Source organism: Trichoderma atroviride, chromosome 7, assembly GCF_020647795.1.
Source record: "Trichoderma atroviride chromosome 7, complete sequence".
Taxonomy (NCBI): Eukaryota; Fungi; Ascomycota; class Sordariomycetes; order Hypocreales; family Hypocreaceae; genus Trichoderma; species Trichoderma atroviride.
Window position 1 is genome coordinate 2,480,087 of NC_089406.1, and position 19,646 is coordinate 2,499,732.

General features: G+C 53.1%; 7 protein-coding genes across 7 annotated transcripts; 2 read left to right on the top strand and 5 right to left on the bottom strand.

The window, feature by feature from the left end:
- Positions 1-867: 867 nt before the first annotated feature.
- On the top strand, positions 868-5,997 carry TrAtP1_012832 (uncharacterized protein). Its single transcript, XM_014088542.2, has 2 exons — positions 868-5,387; positions 5,450-5,997. The coding sequence occupies exons 1-2, from the start codon at positions 2,886-2,888 to the stop codon at positions 5,636-5,638; spliced, it is 2,691 nt and encodes an 896-aa protein (XP_013944017.1). The 5' UTR covers positions 868-2,885; the 3' UTR covers positions 5,639-5,997.
- Positions 5,998-6,533: 536 nt separating this feature from the next.
- Positions 6,534-9,924, bottom strand: TrAtP1_012833 (uncharacterized protein; the record flags this gene model as incomplete). Its single annotated transcript, XM_014088543.2, has 2 exons — positions 6,534-7,242; positions 7,310-9,924. 2 exons carry the CDS (start codon positions 9,922-9,924, stop codon positions 6,534-6,536), a joined length of 3,324 nt encoding a protein of 1,107 aa, XP_013944018.2.
- A 1,129-nt stretch (positions 9,925-11,053) lies between these two features.
- On the bottom strand, positions 11,054-11,713 carry TrAtP1_012834 (uncharacterized protein; the record flags this gene model as incomplete). The annotated part of the gene is made up of 1 exon (XM_066115696.1): positions 11,054-11,713. One exon carries the CDS (start codon positions 11,711-11,713, stop codon positions 11,054-11,056), a length of 660 nt encoding a protein of 219 aa, XP_065971795.1.
- Positions 11,714-11,753: 40 nt separating this feature from the next.
- Positions 11,754-13,178, bottom strand: TrAtP1_012835 (uncharacterized protein; the record flags this gene model as incomplete). Its single annotated transcript, XM_014088544.2, has 2 exons — positions 11,754-11,834; positions 11,925-13,178. The coding sequence occupies 2 exons, from the start codon at positions 13,176-13,178 to the stop codon at positions 11,754-11,756; spliced, it is 1,335 nt and encodes a 444-aa protein (XP_013944019.2).
- Positions 13,179-14,806: 1,628 nt separating this feature from the next.
- Positions 14,807-15,433, top strand: TrAtP1_012836 (uncharacterized protein; the record flags this gene model as incomplete). The annotated part of the gene is made up of 3 exons (XM_014088545.2): positions 14,807-14,914; positions 15,034-15,085; positions 15,210-15,433. The coding sequence occupies 3 exons, from the start codon at positions 14,807-14,809 to the stop codon at positions 15,431-15,433; spliced, it is 384 nt and encodes a 127-aa protein (XP_013944020.1).
- Positions 15,434-15,941: 508 nt separating this feature from the next.
- On the bottom strand, positions 15,942-17,387 carry TrAtP1_012837 (uncharacterized protein; the record flags this gene model as incomplete). Its single annotated transcript, XM_014088546.2, has 1 exon — positions 15,942-17,387. One exon carries the CDS (start codon positions 17,385-17,387, stop codon positions 15,942-15,944), a length of 1,446 nt encoding a protein of 481 aa, XP_013944021.1.
- Positions 17,388-18,156: 769 nt separating this feature from the next.
- On the bottom strand, positions 18,157-19,380 carry TrAtP1_012838 (uncharacterized protein; the record flags this gene model as incomplete). Its single annotated transcript, XM_066115697.1, has 1 exon — positions 18,157-19,380. The coding sequence occupies one exon, from the start codon at positions 19,378-19,380 to the stop codon at positions 18,157-18,159; it is 1,224 nt and encodes a 407-aa protein (XP_065971796.1).
- Between the last annotated feature and the right edge of the window lie 266 nt (positions 19,381-19,646).

A 19,646-nucleotide genomic window follows, 5' to 3' on the forward strand; every position in this document is an offset into this window, starting at 1 on the left:
AACACAAGCTGACGGAGAACAACTGCGAGCACTTGGATTCGTCGAGTCAAAGCAGCCCCCGTTTCTCCCAACTGCTCCTCCTGCAGGGCGGCTTCTCCTACCTTGCCTAGGAAGCGTTTGCGAAGCTTCGTAAGCAAGCAGCGAGTAGCGCTGCGAGGGAGGACGTTCTCGGCCACGGACAAGGGGTACGGAGGTTGGGAAGAGCTGGAGTCTCCGATTATCTCGTTTTTGCTTTTTGCTGATGCGCTGTTGCGGTGGCGCTTCCCGTGCGTGGTGCGGCTGTCCTGAATCTAGCGTGCAGCGTATTCGAGGTGCGGCTGCCACGCCAAGGATCCAATCGGCCGCCAGCAACTTGTCTTCTGGGTGGCTGCTCAAGCATTGAGTGCCGTTATCTCTGTGCAATCTGCTGCCTGGCTGACGGGACCCGTTGCGTGGTTTATCATGCATAGGCAGTAGGTAGATAGAGTTCGAGTAATCTCGCTGGTGTCTCACAGCTTCTTTAGCCTGCTTCTGCGATACGCTGTACATGTATCTCGCGCGATCTGCCCTGGCGAGGCCGATAAGACGGAAGTACGACTGCCGGGAGACATTGTTGCTAATGCTCCGATCCGGGACCGCGGATTGTGTCAACCGCTGGCTTCTAGCTCTTGTCTTGTCTTGGAGGCATCGTATAATGGCATGGCATGAAATGGTTGTGGTGAGTGCAGAAGCCAGTTGGCGCTACTGTAGCACCGCCAGATACCGCCCCAGTCGCCGCTTTAACAGGCCGCGTGGCCCACTATTTGTTCGCTGGTGTTCCGCCAAAAGCCTCTTTATTTTTTCTGCCGGTTTTTTCAACCTGCTAAGGCCACGCCCTCTCCTCGCTGGCCCACCGCCTTGCATGCGTGGGAGTTGCACCCAGGCAGGCCAAGTTGACGGGCGATCCGCCCAGCACCGCAACGGCAGGCCGGACGAAAGCCAAAAGCGAGGGCCAGAGAATACCGAGAAAGTTACGACAATGCCTGGCCGGGGGCCCTGTCCTAGAGCTGCGTGTAATCGCCACTGATATCGAGACAGCCGTCGAGTTTCTGGCGCCTCAACCGCCCGTTGGAAGCGCTGTAAGCCCGCTTCAGACTCCAGCTAGCCAAGGTCCCGGTAGCGCTGGGCGGGGGGAGAAAAGGTCCGGATTACTGGTACAGACTGGCTTTGCGATTTTGACTACATGTGCGAATCCACCGCGATTGTCACCATGGCGGCGGCTGCTTGGGGGTGGGCCAGGCCGTGGGCGGACGCCTTCCGCAGAGGCAAACACGAAAAGACGGATTGAGAAACAGCGAAAAAAGCCTATTCGCAGGTTGTCAGCGTCGGTTTCTGCCCCCGAACGGGCGTTGGCATGGTGCTATTTTCAGGCACACAAAGCATAAACGAGCTGCCACTGCTTGGTGCGGTAACATGCTGGGAGCTGGAGCTAAACTTTATGGCGAGGCCAGGGAGAAAGCTGCGTTACTCGATGTCAGTCATTACGGATATCGTCCACATTGCTGGGCAGGGGTCCAAGTGTGTGTTACGGAGCAGTGCTTTTGATCCGAGAAAAACGTGGGCAGCGGTCCGGGGTCCGTTCATCAAGCCATTGTCTCTCAGAACAAGGCCTTGTTCCTCCTGGAGGAGCTTCTCGGCCAGTTGGCCTCCACTATACGCTGTCAACTACAAGGGGGGGCTGTGGCCTGGGATCATCCAAAAACCCGGCATTTCTCAAGTGAGAGCTCTATCTAGACGTCTATCTGATTTGATTCGTGGCTGGAGGTTGGGCACGAACTCGAGCCAGATCTTCTCCTGGCTGGCCGCTTTGCCGAGAGGATGGCCCGTCCTCTTTTGCCTTCGTATCCTACTGACCACTTGAAAGTCTTGATCCTTGGCGTGGCGTTCAAGCGGAGGCCACTGGCCATCAGCTCGCTCTTGTTCCTCGACATATCCCCTCCCACAATAGCAATATATGCATCTTGGCGCATAAGAGCTGCAGCTCGTTGCGCCCACAACCTTGCATCGCAATCCACACGCCCCTCCCCTGGCTACGCTTTGATCAAACTCTGCTGTCTCTCCATTTCTGCTCTCAGCTCCAGCCCAAAAAGGTGCTGCCTTTATCCACAAAGTCCGAGGTACCTACATACTGTACAGGATGATACTTCACACACCAGACCGAGAGATCGAGCGGTAACCAACGATCGGGATGCTTTGAGAATCCAGTCCACCAGCCTCCTTGGGCTGCCACACAGGCCCTGGCCTGCTCTCGTCCCTGGTCCAGCATCCGTAAGTACATCCTCAACAATTGCCCTGCTTCACCCCCCACCCTCCCTACTCCCTCTCTCTCTGTAATCGTACTTCTTTTATACGTCGTTGCATCTCTTTATCTTCTGCCTCCTTCCCCTCGCTCATCAGACCTGCAGGCTTTGCATTCTCGGCCAATATTGCATAGCTGGACAAGGTGTTTGGGCATCTCTTTCGTTTTTCGTCCACACCACATTCACTTACAACTTCTCTTCCCAGCACCACTCGTTTCGTTCAAGTGCCTGGCCTTGTTGCCTGGGATTGTGCTCCCCACTTTGCAATAGCACATCTTGTTTCTTTATATCATCGAAGCCCGTGCTGCCCTGTTTAGTGGATTACAGTCACTTACATACGGCACATCTCACTGCATAGGATACTCTTGTCCTGCTGCCAACACTCACCATACATCACTCGTTCCACATCGGGGATTCACATTCGGACTAGAGATAGTTGTGAAAGAATTCTCATAGTGGTTTCTCAAACTCTGTGGAAAAGGCTTGGGACTTATATAAGCCCATTGCCTAGGGAAGGCAAACTGGGAAAGTTTCTGTTTACAGTATTCCTAGACCATATCAGTCAAGATGGGTATCGCAAGCTACTTCAAAGCGAGCACCAAAAAGGCCGAGCAGGAAACTCCTGCACCGCCGCCACCAACCCAACTGGTTCCTCCTCCTCGGTTGCAACATGAAGGTCGGCAGTCAGTGCTATCGGAAAAAACTCCATCGTCCGCGTCCGTCAATGACATGGACCTCCAAGCACCTACTCCTAGGTTTCATTCTCGTCGTCAGTCCACCTCTGGCGCATCTACTCCGGCGTCAGTTCAGAGCTCTCTGTTTCTTGATGATATCAAACATGAGGTCATGGTCAACTACCTGTACCAACAACAGTGTTCTCAGCTCTGGGTCAGTGATGGATCGGGAGAGATTGAGGGAGTCTTGCTTCGCAAGGCTCGAGGCCACTACATGGCTTGTCCCGCGGCGCTTGCCAATTCTCCTTTTGCTTTAGCATGCGCCGCTCTCAATGTCCAGTGTGCCATGACTGTCAACTCTCGTGTCATCAAGACGTTCCTGCAGTGGTCTCCGGATGCTGTTGATGTGCCACTCATGAACGGCCTGCGAGTGCAGATCCTGCCAACGATTGACGACCTGCCGCGTGCTCGCAAGTATCAATTTGCCGCCTTTGTCGCTTCTGAAGGCCTCTTGGTTGTTTGGGACGATGACGCTCTTCATTTGGTTGCCCGTGCCAAGGCAATTGAATCCGAACTCATGGAGCTGGTCTGGAAGAGGGGCAACCTGGATGAGGAAGACAGCGAAGAGAAGCGAGGCCCGCCCGTTGCTGAAGTTGAGATTGACGAAGAGAGCGGCGAGATCATTCCTGAAAAGCGACCCATTCATCTTCAGAACACGGTTCTCGTGTCTCTCACCCTGGCTCTGGTTACCGTCTCTCTCGGTGCCGCCTGGAGGCAGTTGGCCATTGAGGTCTCTGTCGACAGCACATACATACGCCTGGCGCTCGTTGTGCTGGCCCCTGTTCAAATATTTTTCACTCTGTTTTTTGGCCAGGTTATCATTGGTTGTCTGGCTCAAATCTTCGGCCCCATTCGCCAGCTCACCATCAACTCCAAGTTCTACTCTGCTCGTCCTCCGCCGCGCTTACAGAGTGCCATTTTACCTCACGTCACCATCCAGTGCCCCGTCTACAAGGAAGGTCTGCAAGGTGTCATCATGCCAACGGTCAAATCTATCAAGCAGGCCATGTCTACATACGAACTTCAGGGTGGCTCTGCAAACATGTTCATCAACGACGACGGTCTGCAGCTGATTTCTGAAGAAGATCGCTTGGCTCGTATTGAGTTCTACGCTGATAACAGCATTGGCTGGGTCGCTCGTCCAAAGCACGGAGAAAACGGCTTTACACGAAAGGGCAAGTTCAAGAAGGCATCCAACATGAACTTTGCTCTCATGATTTCCTGCAAGGTTGAAGAGAAACTTCAGGCAATTGAACGCCCTCCCGAATGGTCCCAGAATGACGAGGCCATGGCGTATGAGGAAGCTCTCAAGGAAGTTCTAGAGGCTGACGGACGCGCTTGGGCCGATGGCAACATCCGTATGGGAGATTACATCTTGCTCATCGACTCTGATACCCGTGTTCCTGCCGACTGCTTGCTCGATGCTGTTTCTGAGATGGAGCAATCTCCTGATGTCGGTATCATGCAGTTTTCTTCCGGTGTCATGCAAGTTGTCCATACCTACTTCGAGAACGGCATTACCTTTTTCACCAATCTTATCTACTCCGCCATCCGATACACGGTATCGAATGGTGATGTTGCACCATTCGTCGGTCACAATGCTATTCTTCGTTGGACTGCAATTCAGCAAGTCGCCTACCAGGATGAAGATGGATATGACAAGTTCTGGTCGGAGAGCCACGTTTCGGAAGATTTCGACATGTCACTGCGTCTACAGGTCAATGGGTACATCATTCGTCTGGCTGCTTGGGCTGGTGAAGGCTTCAAGGAGGGTGTGTCTTTGACTGTCTACGATGAGCTTGCTCGATGGGAAAAGTACGCCTACGGCTGCAACGAGCTTCTGTTCCACCCTATCCGAACCTGGCTTTGGCGCGGTCCCTTTACTCCTTTGTTCCGCCGCTTCCTGTTTTCCAACATCCGATTCACGTCCAAGGTCACTGTCATTTCCTACATTGGTACTTACTACGCTATTGGAGCCGCGTGGATCTTGACTGCAGTCAACTACTTTGTGATGGGCTGGTTCAATGGTTACTTGGACAAGTACTATGTCGACTCATGGCAGGTCTGGTTCTCCATCATTATCGTATTCAACGGCCTCGGTAATGTCGCTTTGGCTGTCATGCGCTACCGAGTTGGTGAGCGCAGCTTGCTTTACGCTTTGTTTGAGAACTTCATGTGGACTCTCATGTTGGCCATTTTCCTTGGTGGTTTGTCACTGCATGTCAGTCAAGCTCTGCTGGCTCACATGTTTGAGATTAACATGACCTGGGGAGCCACCAGCAAAGAAGCTGAATTTTCCAACTTTTTCATTGAAGTCCCCAAAGTTTTGAAGAAGGTTAGTTTTTTTTATTCATCTTTCATCTTTAACGCAGCCATTTTACTAACATTGTTATTTAGTTCAAATTCTCCATGCTCTTCTCGCTGATATTCATTGTCGGCATGATTCTCCTTGCTCAGGCGCCGTTTGTCCCCTACGACTGGCGGATCAAGGATTTCGTCGCCATTCTGCCCATGGCTACTGTTGCGGCTTCTCACTTCTTGCTGCCTCTGGCATTGAACCCTGCCCTCATGACCTTTTCATGGTAAAATTGATGTTTTTGCATTGATTTTTTTTCCTTCTTTCTATTCTGCATTCTATACAGATGACGTTGGTTTGGCACACGCTTTCATACTATGTCATAATTCATTTCTTGTTAGACTTTGTTTCTTCTAGGCACGTATAATTATTGGTATTACTAGGAGAGGCTGGAGGACTTTTTAAAGCGGTGGATATGTTTTGGGAAGGATATATTCTGGGTATTAAGTATTGGTAAAAGTTCTTGGGGGACATGGCGGGTACGAAGGGTGTGATTCGAGAGGACAGATAAAATTAACGGTGGACTATGTATTTGAAATGCTAGTATAATATAGTATGATGGATATATATATATCACATAACGTCTTTCAAGATTTGTTATCCGTAATTCGGACTTTGTCATCACTGTACCAAGAGCTTTTTTGCACGGCACCACATCAACAAGATAGGTAGTAGACTCGTATAGTTTATCCATTCAAAGACATCTCAAACAAAAAAAAGTCTATACGAAAAGTCATATATGTATTCCCAAAAAGAAAAAGAATCTATCTGTATGCCGGAAAAAAAAACGCCTCTATGCCGGTTCGTTTCGTTCCACCAATGGACTTCCAAAAGAAAAAGTCGTGAATGATTTCCACCCATATCACAATTTATCCATCTCATTCTATCTATCCAATTCCTCCTCACAGGGCGCGCGCACGCACGCAAGCTTCTCTACCAGAACCGCTAACACGAAACATGTATATCGCATATCCCAACTTGTAAAAGGGTGCAAGGCACAAGGTGCACATATGGCAGGTGCCTCTAGAATATCAAAAAGCAAAGAACAAAAACTTTTCTTCCCATATAAAAAAAAAAAATGACCCGATAAAAGCCAGCTTTTTTTTTTACTCATCATCATCTGTGTCAGGGGGGGTGGGGAGTTCCCTTGGGGCTGTTGAGCCACTCAATGTGTCTCAGACGGCGACGGACCTCTCGCTCCTTGACCTCCTTCTTGGTCATCTTCTTCTTCTTTCTAGCCTTGAACTTGAGTTCGCCGTTGTCCTCGACGCCAGAGTTGACAGCGCTGCTCACGACGGAGTTGGCTGCAGTGCTGACTGCGGTGCTGGTGACACCACTTCCAGGACGACTGTCTTCGAAACGGCCAAGATCGACGGCGGCAGTTCCGCGCTGGGCGACTCGTCCATTGTCGACGTGCCACTGCTCAGAGCAAAGAGCTCCAACGAATTCTTCGTTGTGGGAAATCAGGATGACGCCTCCCTTGAACTCTCGAATAGCCACAGCCAGACCTCCAAGAGAGTCTCGGTCCAAGAAGTTGGTAGGCTCGTCCAGAACCAGCAAGTGAGGGTTGTTCCACATGGCACCGGCAATGACAACCTTGACCTTCTGACCACCAGACAGCGAACCAATTTCATTGTGGTTGGCGATTTCAGGGTCCAGGCCAAGATCCTCAAAGTGCTTGGAGATGACGGATGGCTGGAGCTCACGATATCCAAGACCCTCACGAGACGCCTCGTGATCATCAAACTCTTGGACCAGCTTATCGAAACCAAGCTCGAGAAGAGTCTCACGGGAGATCATAGTGTTGTACTTGGGCAGGGTTGCACGCCATTTACTATTTGAAAAGTCAGCATAAATTGATTCAGACCGAGGAGAACATGTTTCTTTCAATCTGCACTTACACTTCATATTGGAACGTCTTCTTGTACTTTTGACGACCAACAAGTGATTCAATTTGCTTGGCAGGCTTGCCGTCCTTGAGGTCGATAAACTTATCCATCTGCTCACGATCCTGATCCGACAAAGCACGAGTCTGCTTCATGTGAACTTCACGATCGTCACCGTGCTGGTATCGCCACTGCAGATACTGGTTGGGAGTCTTCTCAAGGTGCATCTCAACGTGCTCCAGGGCGTGCTGCTTGATGTAACCAATTCGAAGGTTGGGGTGCTTCTCGACCTTACCGACGGTGGGAATGGTCTCACCGGTAAGCAGCTTGATCAAAGTAGACTTGCCGGCACCATTGGGTCCAATAATGGCTACTCGTGAGGACAAAGACAGAGAGCAAGAGACATCTGAGAGTGAAGGCTTGGGAGCCTTGGGATAGGTGAAAGAGACGTTGCTCATACGGATGATGGCACGGGTCTGAGACTTAATACCAGTCAAAATACCGGGAGGAGGGAACTTGAACTGGACATTGGATGCCGAGAGGGTGTAGTAGCTCTTGGCCTCGGGGCGAAGTTCAACAAAGGCAGCAAGGTTGCCCTTGTAGCAAGCGAGCTTCTTGTTGGGCTCATAATGGTAGATGTCAGTGGTGACGTTGTCCAGGAAGCCGGAGTCGTGGGACACGATCAAACTGGTAATGTCGGGGTGTGTCTTGAGATAGTTCTCAAGCCAGGCAATGTTTGCAACATCAAGATGGTTAGTAGGTTCGTCCAACAAGAGGACATCGGCACCCTTGAGCATAGCTCGGGCCAAAGCGAGCTTCATCTTCCAACCACCAGAGAGCGAGCCGACGGCTTGAGACTGACGACCCTCGGGGCCATCAGTAAAGCCGAATTCCAGCAAAACCTTGGAGATGTGGTCATTTCCCTGGGGACCAATTTCAGGGTCCTTGGCAACAAACTCAAGAATGCTAATGTCGGCATCCTCGCCCTGGTTGTGCTCGACGTAGTATGTGCGGAGGACATCCTGAGGAGGGAAACCCTCCAGCTTACCACCGGCGATGGCCTTCATGAGAGTAGACTTTCCAGCACCGTTGCGGCCGCAAAGACCATATCTGTGACCCTTGAGAAGTCGCAGATTGGTGTGAGAAAGCAGCAGCATACCACCGTAAGCCAAAGAGAAGTCGGCATTGACAATCTCGACCTCGCCATCATCCTCCTTCTCAGGAACACCGTAGCGGCGTTCATCTTCCTCCACGTAGTGTTGCTGGATAACATCGGCTACTTGCTGATAGGCGTCGGCAAGTGGCAGCAGATTCTTCAGGTAAGGGGCAATCTTGGCAGAGATGCGCTGAACGAAGCGGTAGTTGACATCAGTGGCCACCATCTCGCCGATGTAGTTCTTGGCAATCTGATAAATCTCAAACTGCAACAGAATCCCATTGTGCTTCTTGACCTCCTCATCGAGAATCTTGGCAACGTCGTCGGCAGTGGTTTTCGCAATAATGTCCTTGTCGTTACCCATGGCCTTTTCCATAGTGGCAAGGGCTCTCTCCGCAATCTCGCGAACCTCTGGGAGAGATGCACGGTCGCAGACAGCCTTGACACCAGGCGTCAGCTTGGGAAGGAAAGATCGAGCCTCGATAGGATCGTGGACAAGCTTGGTCAAGTTCTCGACAATGACGACCGTCTGGCGGAGAACCTCCTGTGGCGTGGTGGGAGTGTTGAGGGATCGCTCGAGGAAAGGGGTCAACAGAGCCAACACGGGGGATGTGACAATGGCCACAAATGTAGTCATTGACAAGGCGTGGATAGCCTTCTGGAGCGTCTGAGGAGAAGGGTGCTGCATAGTATCGACGAGCAGGGGAATCCGAGGAGCAACATCGTCGTTGGACAAGAGCGTCGTGAGCGAGTTCATCGTCTTCACAGCCTGCTTCTCTACCTCGGTCTTCAAGTCGTGCATGCCGCCCTCGACGATGGGAATCAAGGCGGCGAGCTTGGCACCCATGGCCTCGCGGAGCACATCCTTCTCAGCAGCCTCCTCCTTGGTGATGCCGACGGCCATCTGGGACTTATCGGCCATCTTCTGCAGCAACTGGTAGGCTCCCACGGTGCCCTGCCATTTGCCCGTCTTCTTCTCCAGATACTGCGTCAGCACGGGCAGCAGTCCAACAACCAGGGCCTCGGCGCTGAGGTTGGCGAAGAGCGCATCAAGGCCATATTGGGCAGCCTCACGGACAACAGAGCCCTTATCCGACAGGGCATCCAGGGCACAGGCCACGGTGCTGGCATCCTGGACCAGCAGCACAACCTCGCTCAGGGACTCCCTCGGGGGGAAGCGCTCAAAAATGGCGCCCAGCAGGTTCTGGCTGCTCTCTCTCCGGAGCCCGCTCTTCTTATCAGCAGCCGCCTTCTTGACCTCTGCCAGGACGCCGTATGTGATCAGGCCGGTAGACCCGACCGAGTTGAGGAGGACTTCGCAGAGGCCGTAGCAGGCATCTATGGACGCAGAGGATGTCTGAGCAGTGAAGATTGTGTTGAGAAAGGCGGCGACATCTTCCTGTGATGGCGGGGGAGGAGCCTCTTTCGAAACCACAGTCGGGAGGCCCGACGGCGGCGAGACTGGGTGAGGCATAGCGGTGATTCTAAGCGTCCTGCTGAATTTGACTCTGTAGATGAAGAGAACAAAAGGGGAAAATAAAAACAAAAAAACGAGAAATAATTCCCCAGAGCAAAGAGTCTCAGCCGCAGGACGCAAGAAGAGGCTGTGCAAAAGCAACGTCTGGGGAGGAAGAAGAAGAAGAGGCGGATGTCGTCCAAAGGGAAAAAAGGGAAGAAAGAATTATACGGGGACAGCTGAACCGGCGCCCCCCTCTAGTGACCATTAGCGGTCACTGCACTGGCTGGAGCCCCCCCCAGAGCCTTAGCATTTTGCCTTATCAATTAGCTTCCCAAGCCCGAAATTTTTTTCTCTTTTTTTGAAAAATTCTCTTATCAGCCCCTTATCTCCTTAGCTTTGCATGTGCTCGCTGACGTTATCACCACTTACAACTCCACGTGGGTCATTGGGGGCGTCATCTTTGGACGGGCAGAAAAGTTGACAAATAAGTCTGTGACAGGCCTCGCGGTTATGAAAAGGAGCTCATTTTTGTATTTGCCAGCTTGGTAATTGCAGCTGATTCGATATTTCGTATATAGTTGTTCACACTGTGTAAAACATAAATGGGTATAAAGTCGATAGGTAGTATTCACGAGAAAAAGAGAAAGGTGAGGGTAGAGGCAAAAAAGAATAGAATTTTGTATTCGTGTTTAAACCGAACTCATTGTCAATCAAGACCAGCATGCTTTAACTTGTAATTCGTGAACCGAGTCTACGCTTCATATGTTTGTCCATCTCATTGACGCCACCACGCCTCTCCAACCAAAAAGGATAAAAGAAGGAAAAAGACATCAACAAGATGAAAAGATAAAAAAAAAAAAAAAGAGGGGTGAAAATACACAAAAGGTATAGATATACCGCCAACATAGGGTATAATTAGAAACACATACATTAGCTATATTCCAACACGTTGCAAGAATCGTACACTGCAGCTCCATGTATGTCCACTCTAACAATATGTGTTTCCTTCGTGAATTATTTTTGTAAAGATGAGTGAATAGAAAATGGGGCATCGCAATCATGGTTGCGTAAAGAAAATAACAGATAAATGGGTGGTAAAAATAGCAGTTGGAAAAAGAAACGCGATATGCAGAGGTCATTAACATCAAGGTTCGCCCTGGCTCTCGCCTCGTAGGGCAACTGGGCCTTGGAAGCCTGCAGATGTGGGCTTGACTGCATCCATCTCAAGGCCTCGAGAATCGAGCCGCGGTCTTTGGTCTCGGTGAAGGCCCAGTCGCTGATCACCGTTGCCATATGCCTTCTTGAATTGATAGTAAGAGGGCGTGCGAGGCCTGCACAAGACAGCCAAGATGTTCTTCCAGAAGCTGACTTGGTCAAACGGTCGATACCGCTCAGCCTTTGTGAATTTGTGGGAGTTCATGAATTCTCTCGTCGTTTCGCCGCGAGCCATCAAGAATATGTGGTATCCCATGAGGGCAGCGGGGTATAGAAACGCAAAGACTCCTAGAATGATCAAAGCGAGAGAAACGCGGAAGTGGTTGATGGATTTGGAAAATGAAATGTTTTCATTGTTCATGTAAACAATAAGCTGGGCAAGACTGGCTCCAATCAAATAGAGAGACAAGAAGGTGGCGGATGAGACAAAGGTGAAGAAGTATCGGTAGTTGCGCTTGCCAACGCAGTTGTTGAGCCACACACAGTGGTGGTCGTGCGTCTCTACGCAGTTGTCGCACAAACGGCAATGGTGAGCACGAGGCGGCCGCCAGATGTTGCAGGTCCGGCAGTGCTTGACGGGAAACTCCATGGCGGCGGCTGTTGGCTCCGCTGATTTTATCAGGGTCCAGTCATTTGTCGGGGGGATCGACACGGAGGGGATCTTCAAGTGAGCCGAGCGGCGGAAATTGGTGAAGATTTCGCGGGAGAATCTAGTGTCTGTTAGCACTGATGGCCAGCTACTCTTAGGAATGTGGATTTAGAGACATGTGGATATGTCTCGTTTCATCTGAAGTACTTACCCCGGGATCTGATATGGAGGCATGGAGGAAAGATGAGAAGCAAATGTACGCAAGGTACGCAAAGATGATGGGGATGGCTGGAGAAACATGGTGCCACAGCCACGGCGCTTCAAAGACGAAGAATAGAACACAGGGGAGGACGATGAAAACCCCAGTGGCAATGTTGATGGGACGCTGCCTGGTGTTTTGCCATCGGCCTCCAAACCAGAACATGGTGTTGCCCTCAAAGTACTCATAGTTGCGGTGCTTGCGCATTTTGTGAGATGCTGCAGTACTCTCAGTCTTGGGCCGATGTTGGGAATCAACGGGGTTTAATCGCGGTGATGACGCAGTAGAGCCGAGCTTTTCTACGCCGGCCGTGTTTCGGTTCTGGCCGCTTTGGCTCTGATCGCGGTCTCGGTCACCCATGCCAGGCAGGAATGTCGATCCAAAAGACCTTGGCGTCTTCAGCATCGGGCTGGGGAAGCCCCTCATATTCCCATCTCTGCTGAGGTCGAGATGTGCAGGGGATTTCTCTGGAATCGAGGCCTTGCGCAGCGGTCGGACGCTTTCCGACATGCTCCCGGCCGCATAATGTCCAGTGGGACTGGTCGCATCGGTGCCTTGGTCAAAAGTGTGTTCGGTGTTGTCGGTTCCGCGAGAGGGTAGATGCCTGTGGTCTTCGGTATACATGACATACTGGACGGGCGATGTAGGGCTGGCCAAGGGTGCAAAGTCGTGGATAACACTTCCATCAACATCGGTTGCGTTGTCCGGAAGGTCCCCATACTGTGGCTGGGGCGCAGCGGGTGGCTGATTCGTCGAAATGGGCCGCACAGCTCCCGCTCTCTGGGCCTGCAGCTTCTGCGAGCTCATGGGGTGGAAAAAGGCGTTTGACGTCAGAGACGGGACATGACTTCGCGAAGTCAGACTCGGCGATCGTCCCAGCGCAGAGCTCGTCGTGCTTGTGCCGCTTCCTCTCTTTCCCACGCCGGTCAAATTCTTCCTGCCGCCTCCCCAAACTTTGGAGGTCGAGACCCCCGTCCTGGATGACTCTGGCCGGATTACCGATCCCGATTCTCGTGTTCGATGCGTCTTGGGTGCCGATGTCGACGCAACGTCATCTGCTTCATCCTCGCTGGCAATGTCCGTCATGTGAGAGGATACAACGCTGGCAGGGCGCTGCGCGTCGGGCCTGTTGGAAATTTCGGGAGTTGAAAACGTCTGCTCGTCGCCCGACGGCGCAGCAGGCTCGTCTGGATGCGGGGACGCCATCGTGATGGTCCCGAATGTGTGTTGATCGCAGCTGGTCCTATAACATAGCCCGTTTCGTTGTGTGATGTACTTGGTGCTATCTTTTTTTTCTCGCTTCTGCTGTTCGAAGGCACCAGAACCGAGGATTCCGCTAAAGAGAAAAAAAATTCGAGCGCAAGTAGAGATCGTGCAAACAGCGTGTGACAGATCGACTCGACGTTAGACAGAGCAGGCGGCTGCCGGGAACGCGCAGATAGGGGGGAAAGGGCTGAAATGGCTTCTGGTCGCTGGGAAAATTGGTTCGTGTGCAAATCGTGATTATTCAGGTTAGCTGCTTTGTAAGATGAGTCGCGCAACAGAGTCGTCGTGGGTCGGATCGCGAGAGTCCACAGCAGGCGTAACGGTCAAAGGAGCGTGGCGAAAGGGCTGTATAAAAAGAAGAACAAGGGAGAGAGAGCGTAGACGAATCGGAAAAAAAAAAAGAGAAAAAGAAAAGAAAAAAAAGACTGCGCAAAACTGGATGAGGGAGTGTCGGAAGCGGGGATGCTTCAAGTTGGCAAGGAAAAAACAAAGAGTCCAGGCGATAAGGCAGTTTCGGCGCTGTGAGTGAGGCAAGGCCGGAAGGACGCCCGCTCCGGCAAAAGCGGAGGAGAAGAGAGAGAGAGAAGAGAGGCGGCGAGCATTAAATTGCATCGACGTGCGTTTCTCTCGCGACGAGCGTCTCTGCCGTTCGTCCACTTTTCCGACAATGCCCTGCCAACTGCTAACGAGGCTGCAGGCATGCCGTCGGCGCAGACCCTCCTTTCCCGCAAAAGGGGCTGGGCCATTGGTGCGATTGTCTCTACGCAATTTGATGGTGGTTGCGGCCGGCGCGGTAGACGCGGTAGTTGGAGAGCATGCACGGGGTACTGGCTACGAGCGTTTTAGCGGGCGATGCGGCGCCGGAGGTGCGTAGCCGGTACCTGCGCGCAACGACGCCGGTACATCCAGCCATGCTGCTGCACGGAGCACATTGCAGCCAAGGTGCGCGAATCGAGCTGCAGCCCGGGGGCATTGCATGACGGCGCAATTAACGGCCTGTGTTACCGATCAAGGCAAGACATGGACGTGCTTACAAAAGCCTTTGTATGCAGATGCACAATACGGAGACGATTGCGACAGGCATGCTTCGTAACAGAAAAACGAGACAGGCAGGCTCCAGCTTTGGGCTCAGAGGCTCGCATTCAGGCACTGGCTGGTTCCTGGCAAGCTCCGGATACCTGCTTTGAGCTGTTGTCAATGCGCCCAATCCGCCGCGCCCGCCATTGGCTCGTGGAAATTGCCCAGCTGCCGTCACAGGTCTTAGCGCGTGCTGGTGTCCTGGGCGGATCGATGCCTAACCCGGATTTTTTTCATCTCCCACGCCTGTGCTGTGAGCTCATGGTTACCTAAGCCATTTCGCTTTTCTGACGAATGCCATGTGACTTTTCACGTGCAGCATCCCACCTTTGGCATTGGCCAATGGCAGGCTCGGAATCTCGGGCTTGGGCAATTCATCATACGACCCCCCAGCTTTTAGCACCACTATTCCGGCAAGCTTTTGGCAGCAAATCCAACCTTCGTACCAGAAAACCGCAACATCCCCTCAACAGCCAATCCGACCCGACACAATGGCTTCCATGATCACCCGCCGTTTCTTCTCCACGACTGTCCGTCGTCTGCAGACTTCCTCCAAGCAGGAGCTGCAGGCCGAGTCCAAGCGAAACCCCGAGATCTATGTGCGTCATAATTGAAAAACAACGAAGCTCTTCTGCTCGGCTCCGCGAGATGCCGAGGCTTCAGTTCAGATTTGGGGAGGGAATTGATGGCTAATGGTTCATGTTTGTTTGGTTTACAGATCCTCGGTGGTGTCATGACCCTCGCTCTGGGCGGTGCTGGCTTCTACTTTGGTATGTATATTGTTAAGCACATGGTCCTCTGCGTGCCATGGTGCAATAACTTCGCCTTTCCTTTTAGCAGCATTAAACCCTAGCATGAGAATCCCACGGTCAAATGCTAACACTCCTTCCCCAGGCCGATCCCCCACTGGAGCAACCTCAGAGGCCCCCGTCAACGTCGACAAGATGGCCTGGGAGGGCAGCTCTGGAGGCAAGTACTCCTACCACCCCGGCGGCGACCCCAACGCTGCTCCCCGCGATGCCCCCAGCGCTCTCAACGTGGTCATCATCCCCAACGTCACCGCTCCCAAGGAGTACCACGACAAGTACAACAAGTGGGGCAAGGAGGGCTACCCTTGAAGAGATGGAATATGGGTTGCACGGATGGGGAGGTCAAGGGAGAGGCAGAGGCAGAGCAGGCATACCTTTTTGTATTTAAATGAGGCGGGTTCGCCTGTGTAGACATATGAGTGGAGGTGGGGCGTAAACATGATACATGTCTTGCACCAAAACAATGACGTGAGAAAAGGGGCTTGAGAAGAAGAAGACATTTTTTTACGTATCTATTGAATGTGAGTCGCTGCATTACTCTCTTATATATTGATATCATATCCAGGACAGTCTGAGGATTTGTGTGTCTCCTTTTCTTTACAAATGGTAAACACCAACCTCACTTGGGCAAAGCAAAAGAAAAGCAAAGTAGGTCGTCGCCATTGTCATTGTGACCTCATCTCATAAACGAAAGGGAAATTTTCACATCGCAAAAAGCTTACACATGAAAAACCTATTCTCTCAAGCCATCTTCATCATACCCGGGGTTTCCCTCCCTTTCACCAAACGCCCTTCCACCGTAACCCTTTTGCTAATCCTAAGAAATAAGCATGTCTATCTCCTCGCCCGTAAATCCAAACAGGTAGAGCAGGTCCAGCATGCTCTGCCCGTTCAACCGCGCGCCCGCCTCCATCTGCACCGTTGGCTTTGCGTTCCACGCCACGCCCAGGCCAGCCTTGTCCATCATCAGCAAATCGTTGGCGCCGTCACCAACGGCAATGACTTGGGACAGGTCAACGCCCTCCTTCTGGGCAATCTCGACGAGGAGATCGCGCTTGCGCTCCTTTCCGACAATGACGCCCTTTACCTCGCCGGTGAGCTTGCCGTTCTCAATGACGACTTCATTGGCGTGCGCGTGGTCGATGCCCAGCTCCTTGGCCAGCCATCCCGTCAGCGGCAGGAAACCGCCGGAGAGGACGGCCGTCTTGACGCCCAGGCGCTTCAGGGCCTTGATCAATTCTGGCACTCCGTTGGTGACGTCGAGGACCGGCCGGAGGTCCTCAAAGAGCGTTGCCGGCAGGCCCTTGAGAAGGGCGACTCGCTCTCGGAATGACGATTCAAAGTTGAGCTCTCCCATCATGGCGCGGTGTGTGATGTTGGCGACTCGCTCCGCAAGATCCGGCGGGTCCTTGACGGTTTCGGCGAGGAGATCAATGACCTCTTGCGTGATGAGGGTGCTGTCCATGTCAAAGACGACCAGTCTGGGGTGCTTCCTCCACAACACGTCTCTCTGCAGGGCCACGTCCACGTTCCACTCCTGCTCGAATCGGTAAATCAGCTCGTGCTTGCGCAAGTCGTCCAGGCTGAGGTAGCTGGGAGCCGGCGCGGGCGTCAAGGTCAGCTCGACAACGCGCGGGGCCTCCTGGTTGTCCAAGCAGCGATGCGACGAGTGCGGCTCCTCGGCGCCGTCCGGCAGGGGAAACGTCGACATGAGATGGAGGAACGACGTGACACACAGCGGCGAGACGTAGGAGCCGTAGAGGTGGTCCAGCTGCTCCGACTCCTGCGTGGGAGGCTCCAGGGGGAAGTCGTCCATGCTGGTCGTCGGCGCCATGTTCGGGGGCAGCGACTCGGTGCTGTCGCCCAGCCCGTTCTTGGCCGGCGAGCGCGACCTGCTCAGGCCGCCCGACGTGCTCCTCGCGCCGGGCGCATTCCGGTCTGAGCCCTTGTAGAAGAGCGTCGCGATCAGGCGGTCCGTCTTCTGGCCGGCGGGGGGCGCGCAGTCCTGGTGCGAGTAGCTGTGGGTGACGCCGCTGTCGACGATGATGGGCGGGTGCTCGGGCGACGGCACGCCATTGAAGGGCAGCGCGGCCTTGGGCGACTTGGACGGCGACGAGTCCTCGACGACGGTGTCGATGCCGTGATGCGCCTCGGGGATGCGGTGCTGCGGCGGGCGGTACTGCTGGTGGTCGCTCAGGTACGAGCTGCTCCGCATGCTGCTGGTGAGCTGCGGGCGCGAGGACTGTTTTGCCGCGTCTGCCATGTTTGTTTACTCGTGACTTGAATTGATGGCGACTTGGAATATAAAAAAAAGAACAAGAGCTGGGGCACAACAGCTGGATCAACGCCGGGGCTGGTGGACAAGAAAAAAAAAAAGGCTGGATGGATGGATGGACAAATCAACAGCCGCAGAGTTACAGCCTCGCACGCAGAGTTCGACCTCAGCCTGCCCGCTACCCGCTCCTGTTTGTTTGATCGCCCGGGGCGTGGAGAAATTGCTCCGAAAGCAGGCTCGAGGGCACTAAAAACAGTAAATTTGGGCCTGGGGGCACCGGTGCAGCAGAAAAATGGTGTGATTTGCGCAATATGATGCCCGCCCGCTGGAGATGGATGGAGTTTCTGAAATGCATGCCACAGCCGCTTGCCCCGCACCTGTCAGTCCCACGTGCAATTGCGTAGGTGCCTCTTGGTGCCTGTACATTGTTGCCGGAAATGCGTGTGGCGTTTTAGGGTAAAACTAGATGAAATGTCAGTTTTGGAAATTATATCATCCCTTGCAAGTAAACGTTTCGAGAGTAGATGGTATTTGGTATTATTCTTGGTGTAGTCTCTCAGGTACGAAATATAGAAAAAGAAAACAGCCGAGGATGTAAGCCCATGTTATCACCAAAATCAATCTTCAAATATTGGCATCACTCCAGCTATCAATGCTCCCTCCGGCAACGCCAATACAAATATCAAAAAATTCAACGCTCCCAGATCCAAGTATCCCATTATCCATTCGCCCCTCAAACATCCAGATACTCCCACCTTTAATTCCAACTCCCCATCACAGGCTGCAGCCCCCATCGTCCCATCTCAGCCTTCCCCAGCCAATTCTTCATCAACTCAAGCCCATGATGCAGCGCCCAAATCACATGGCCCAAATCGTCCAAGTCCTCCGGCAGCGCCTCGCGGGTATCTTCATTCCACGACCGCATCGTCACCTCAAGCTTGGGCCCTCGCGTCCACATCGCCTCCCACTCCACCGCCGACTTGGCCGTCCAGAGAGCCACCTGCGCCGTGAACTGGAGCTGCACCATGCGGCCCTCGACTTGGTCCCAGCCTTGCTTCAGGAAGAGATAGGTCCCTGAGAGGATCTCGGCGGTGAGGATGGTGCGGCGCATGCTCTCGTAGTAGATCCAGGCGTCCCAGCTGTCGATGCTCTTGGAAAAGGACCGGAGACGCGGATATAAAGCTGCTAGAAGAGATTGTACAATGGCTTCGTCCCGTTCTGCGCGCATTCGTTCGCCGATGTCGTCTCTTGCAAAGTAGCGGATGCATTGATAGACGACCAGGGCTTGCAGCACAGGGAGCAGGTCGAGTTCCCTGCCAACACCACCGCTGGCAGCAGCAGCATCAGATGCGGAGGTGATGGCGTGTCGGATGGACCCAATGAGGCGAACCACTCGCTTGGCAACCTCGCCTCGCACGAGGGCCGCATTGGCCGTGTTCCTCATGCAATGTAGGGCACTTGCGGCGAGGGCCTCCTGCAGCACTTCTGACGACGACACCTGTGTGTGGTGGATGAAACAATTATAACCCATCATGGCCAGCATCTGCGGCTGCGAGGCCAGACGGTCGGCCGCATACTCCGTTCTGGACTGGAACACGGCACCGATGGTCGGAGGAGTGTCTGATATGTCAAAGTATATAAACTCGGGGGTGGAGTAGTCCGCCGCTGCGGGAGACTGTTGGCCCGAAGACAGGGCATGGATCAGCCGGGGACTCGGGCCCAACGACAGCACGGCCTGGTCCTGGCTTTGGGAAATGTACTCGTCTAGCTGAGACAGCAGGCCGGGTACCAGCGGAGCGGGCACCGTTAGAGACGGATGCGGTGATAGGTAGCCTGATACGGCATCCATGCTGCCATCATCGCTGCTGCTATTGCTGCCACTCGCTGTCCAGCCCCCATTCACATCTTGGACAATACCATTTTGCGCACTCGTTGGGGATGAAATCAGATCAAGCGCCTGATCCGTACTCCCAATTGCCATCCAGGGGTAAACGCACTCCTTCTTCGCTCTTTTACACCGAGCGCAAGTAGGCAAGTCGAGATCGCACCGCCGTTTGCCAGCCACGCAGGCGGCACATGACTTTTTACGAGTTGACAGCATGACAAAGCTGTTTTTTCCGTATCTAACGTGATCAGCATGAATAGATTGCCCCCCAAAAAAAGACAAGAGAATAAAATGAGATGCGGAAGAGAGTCAAGGAGGTTTGAAGGCTTCTAAGCGGGAGAGGCTGATCGGCTTCCATGATA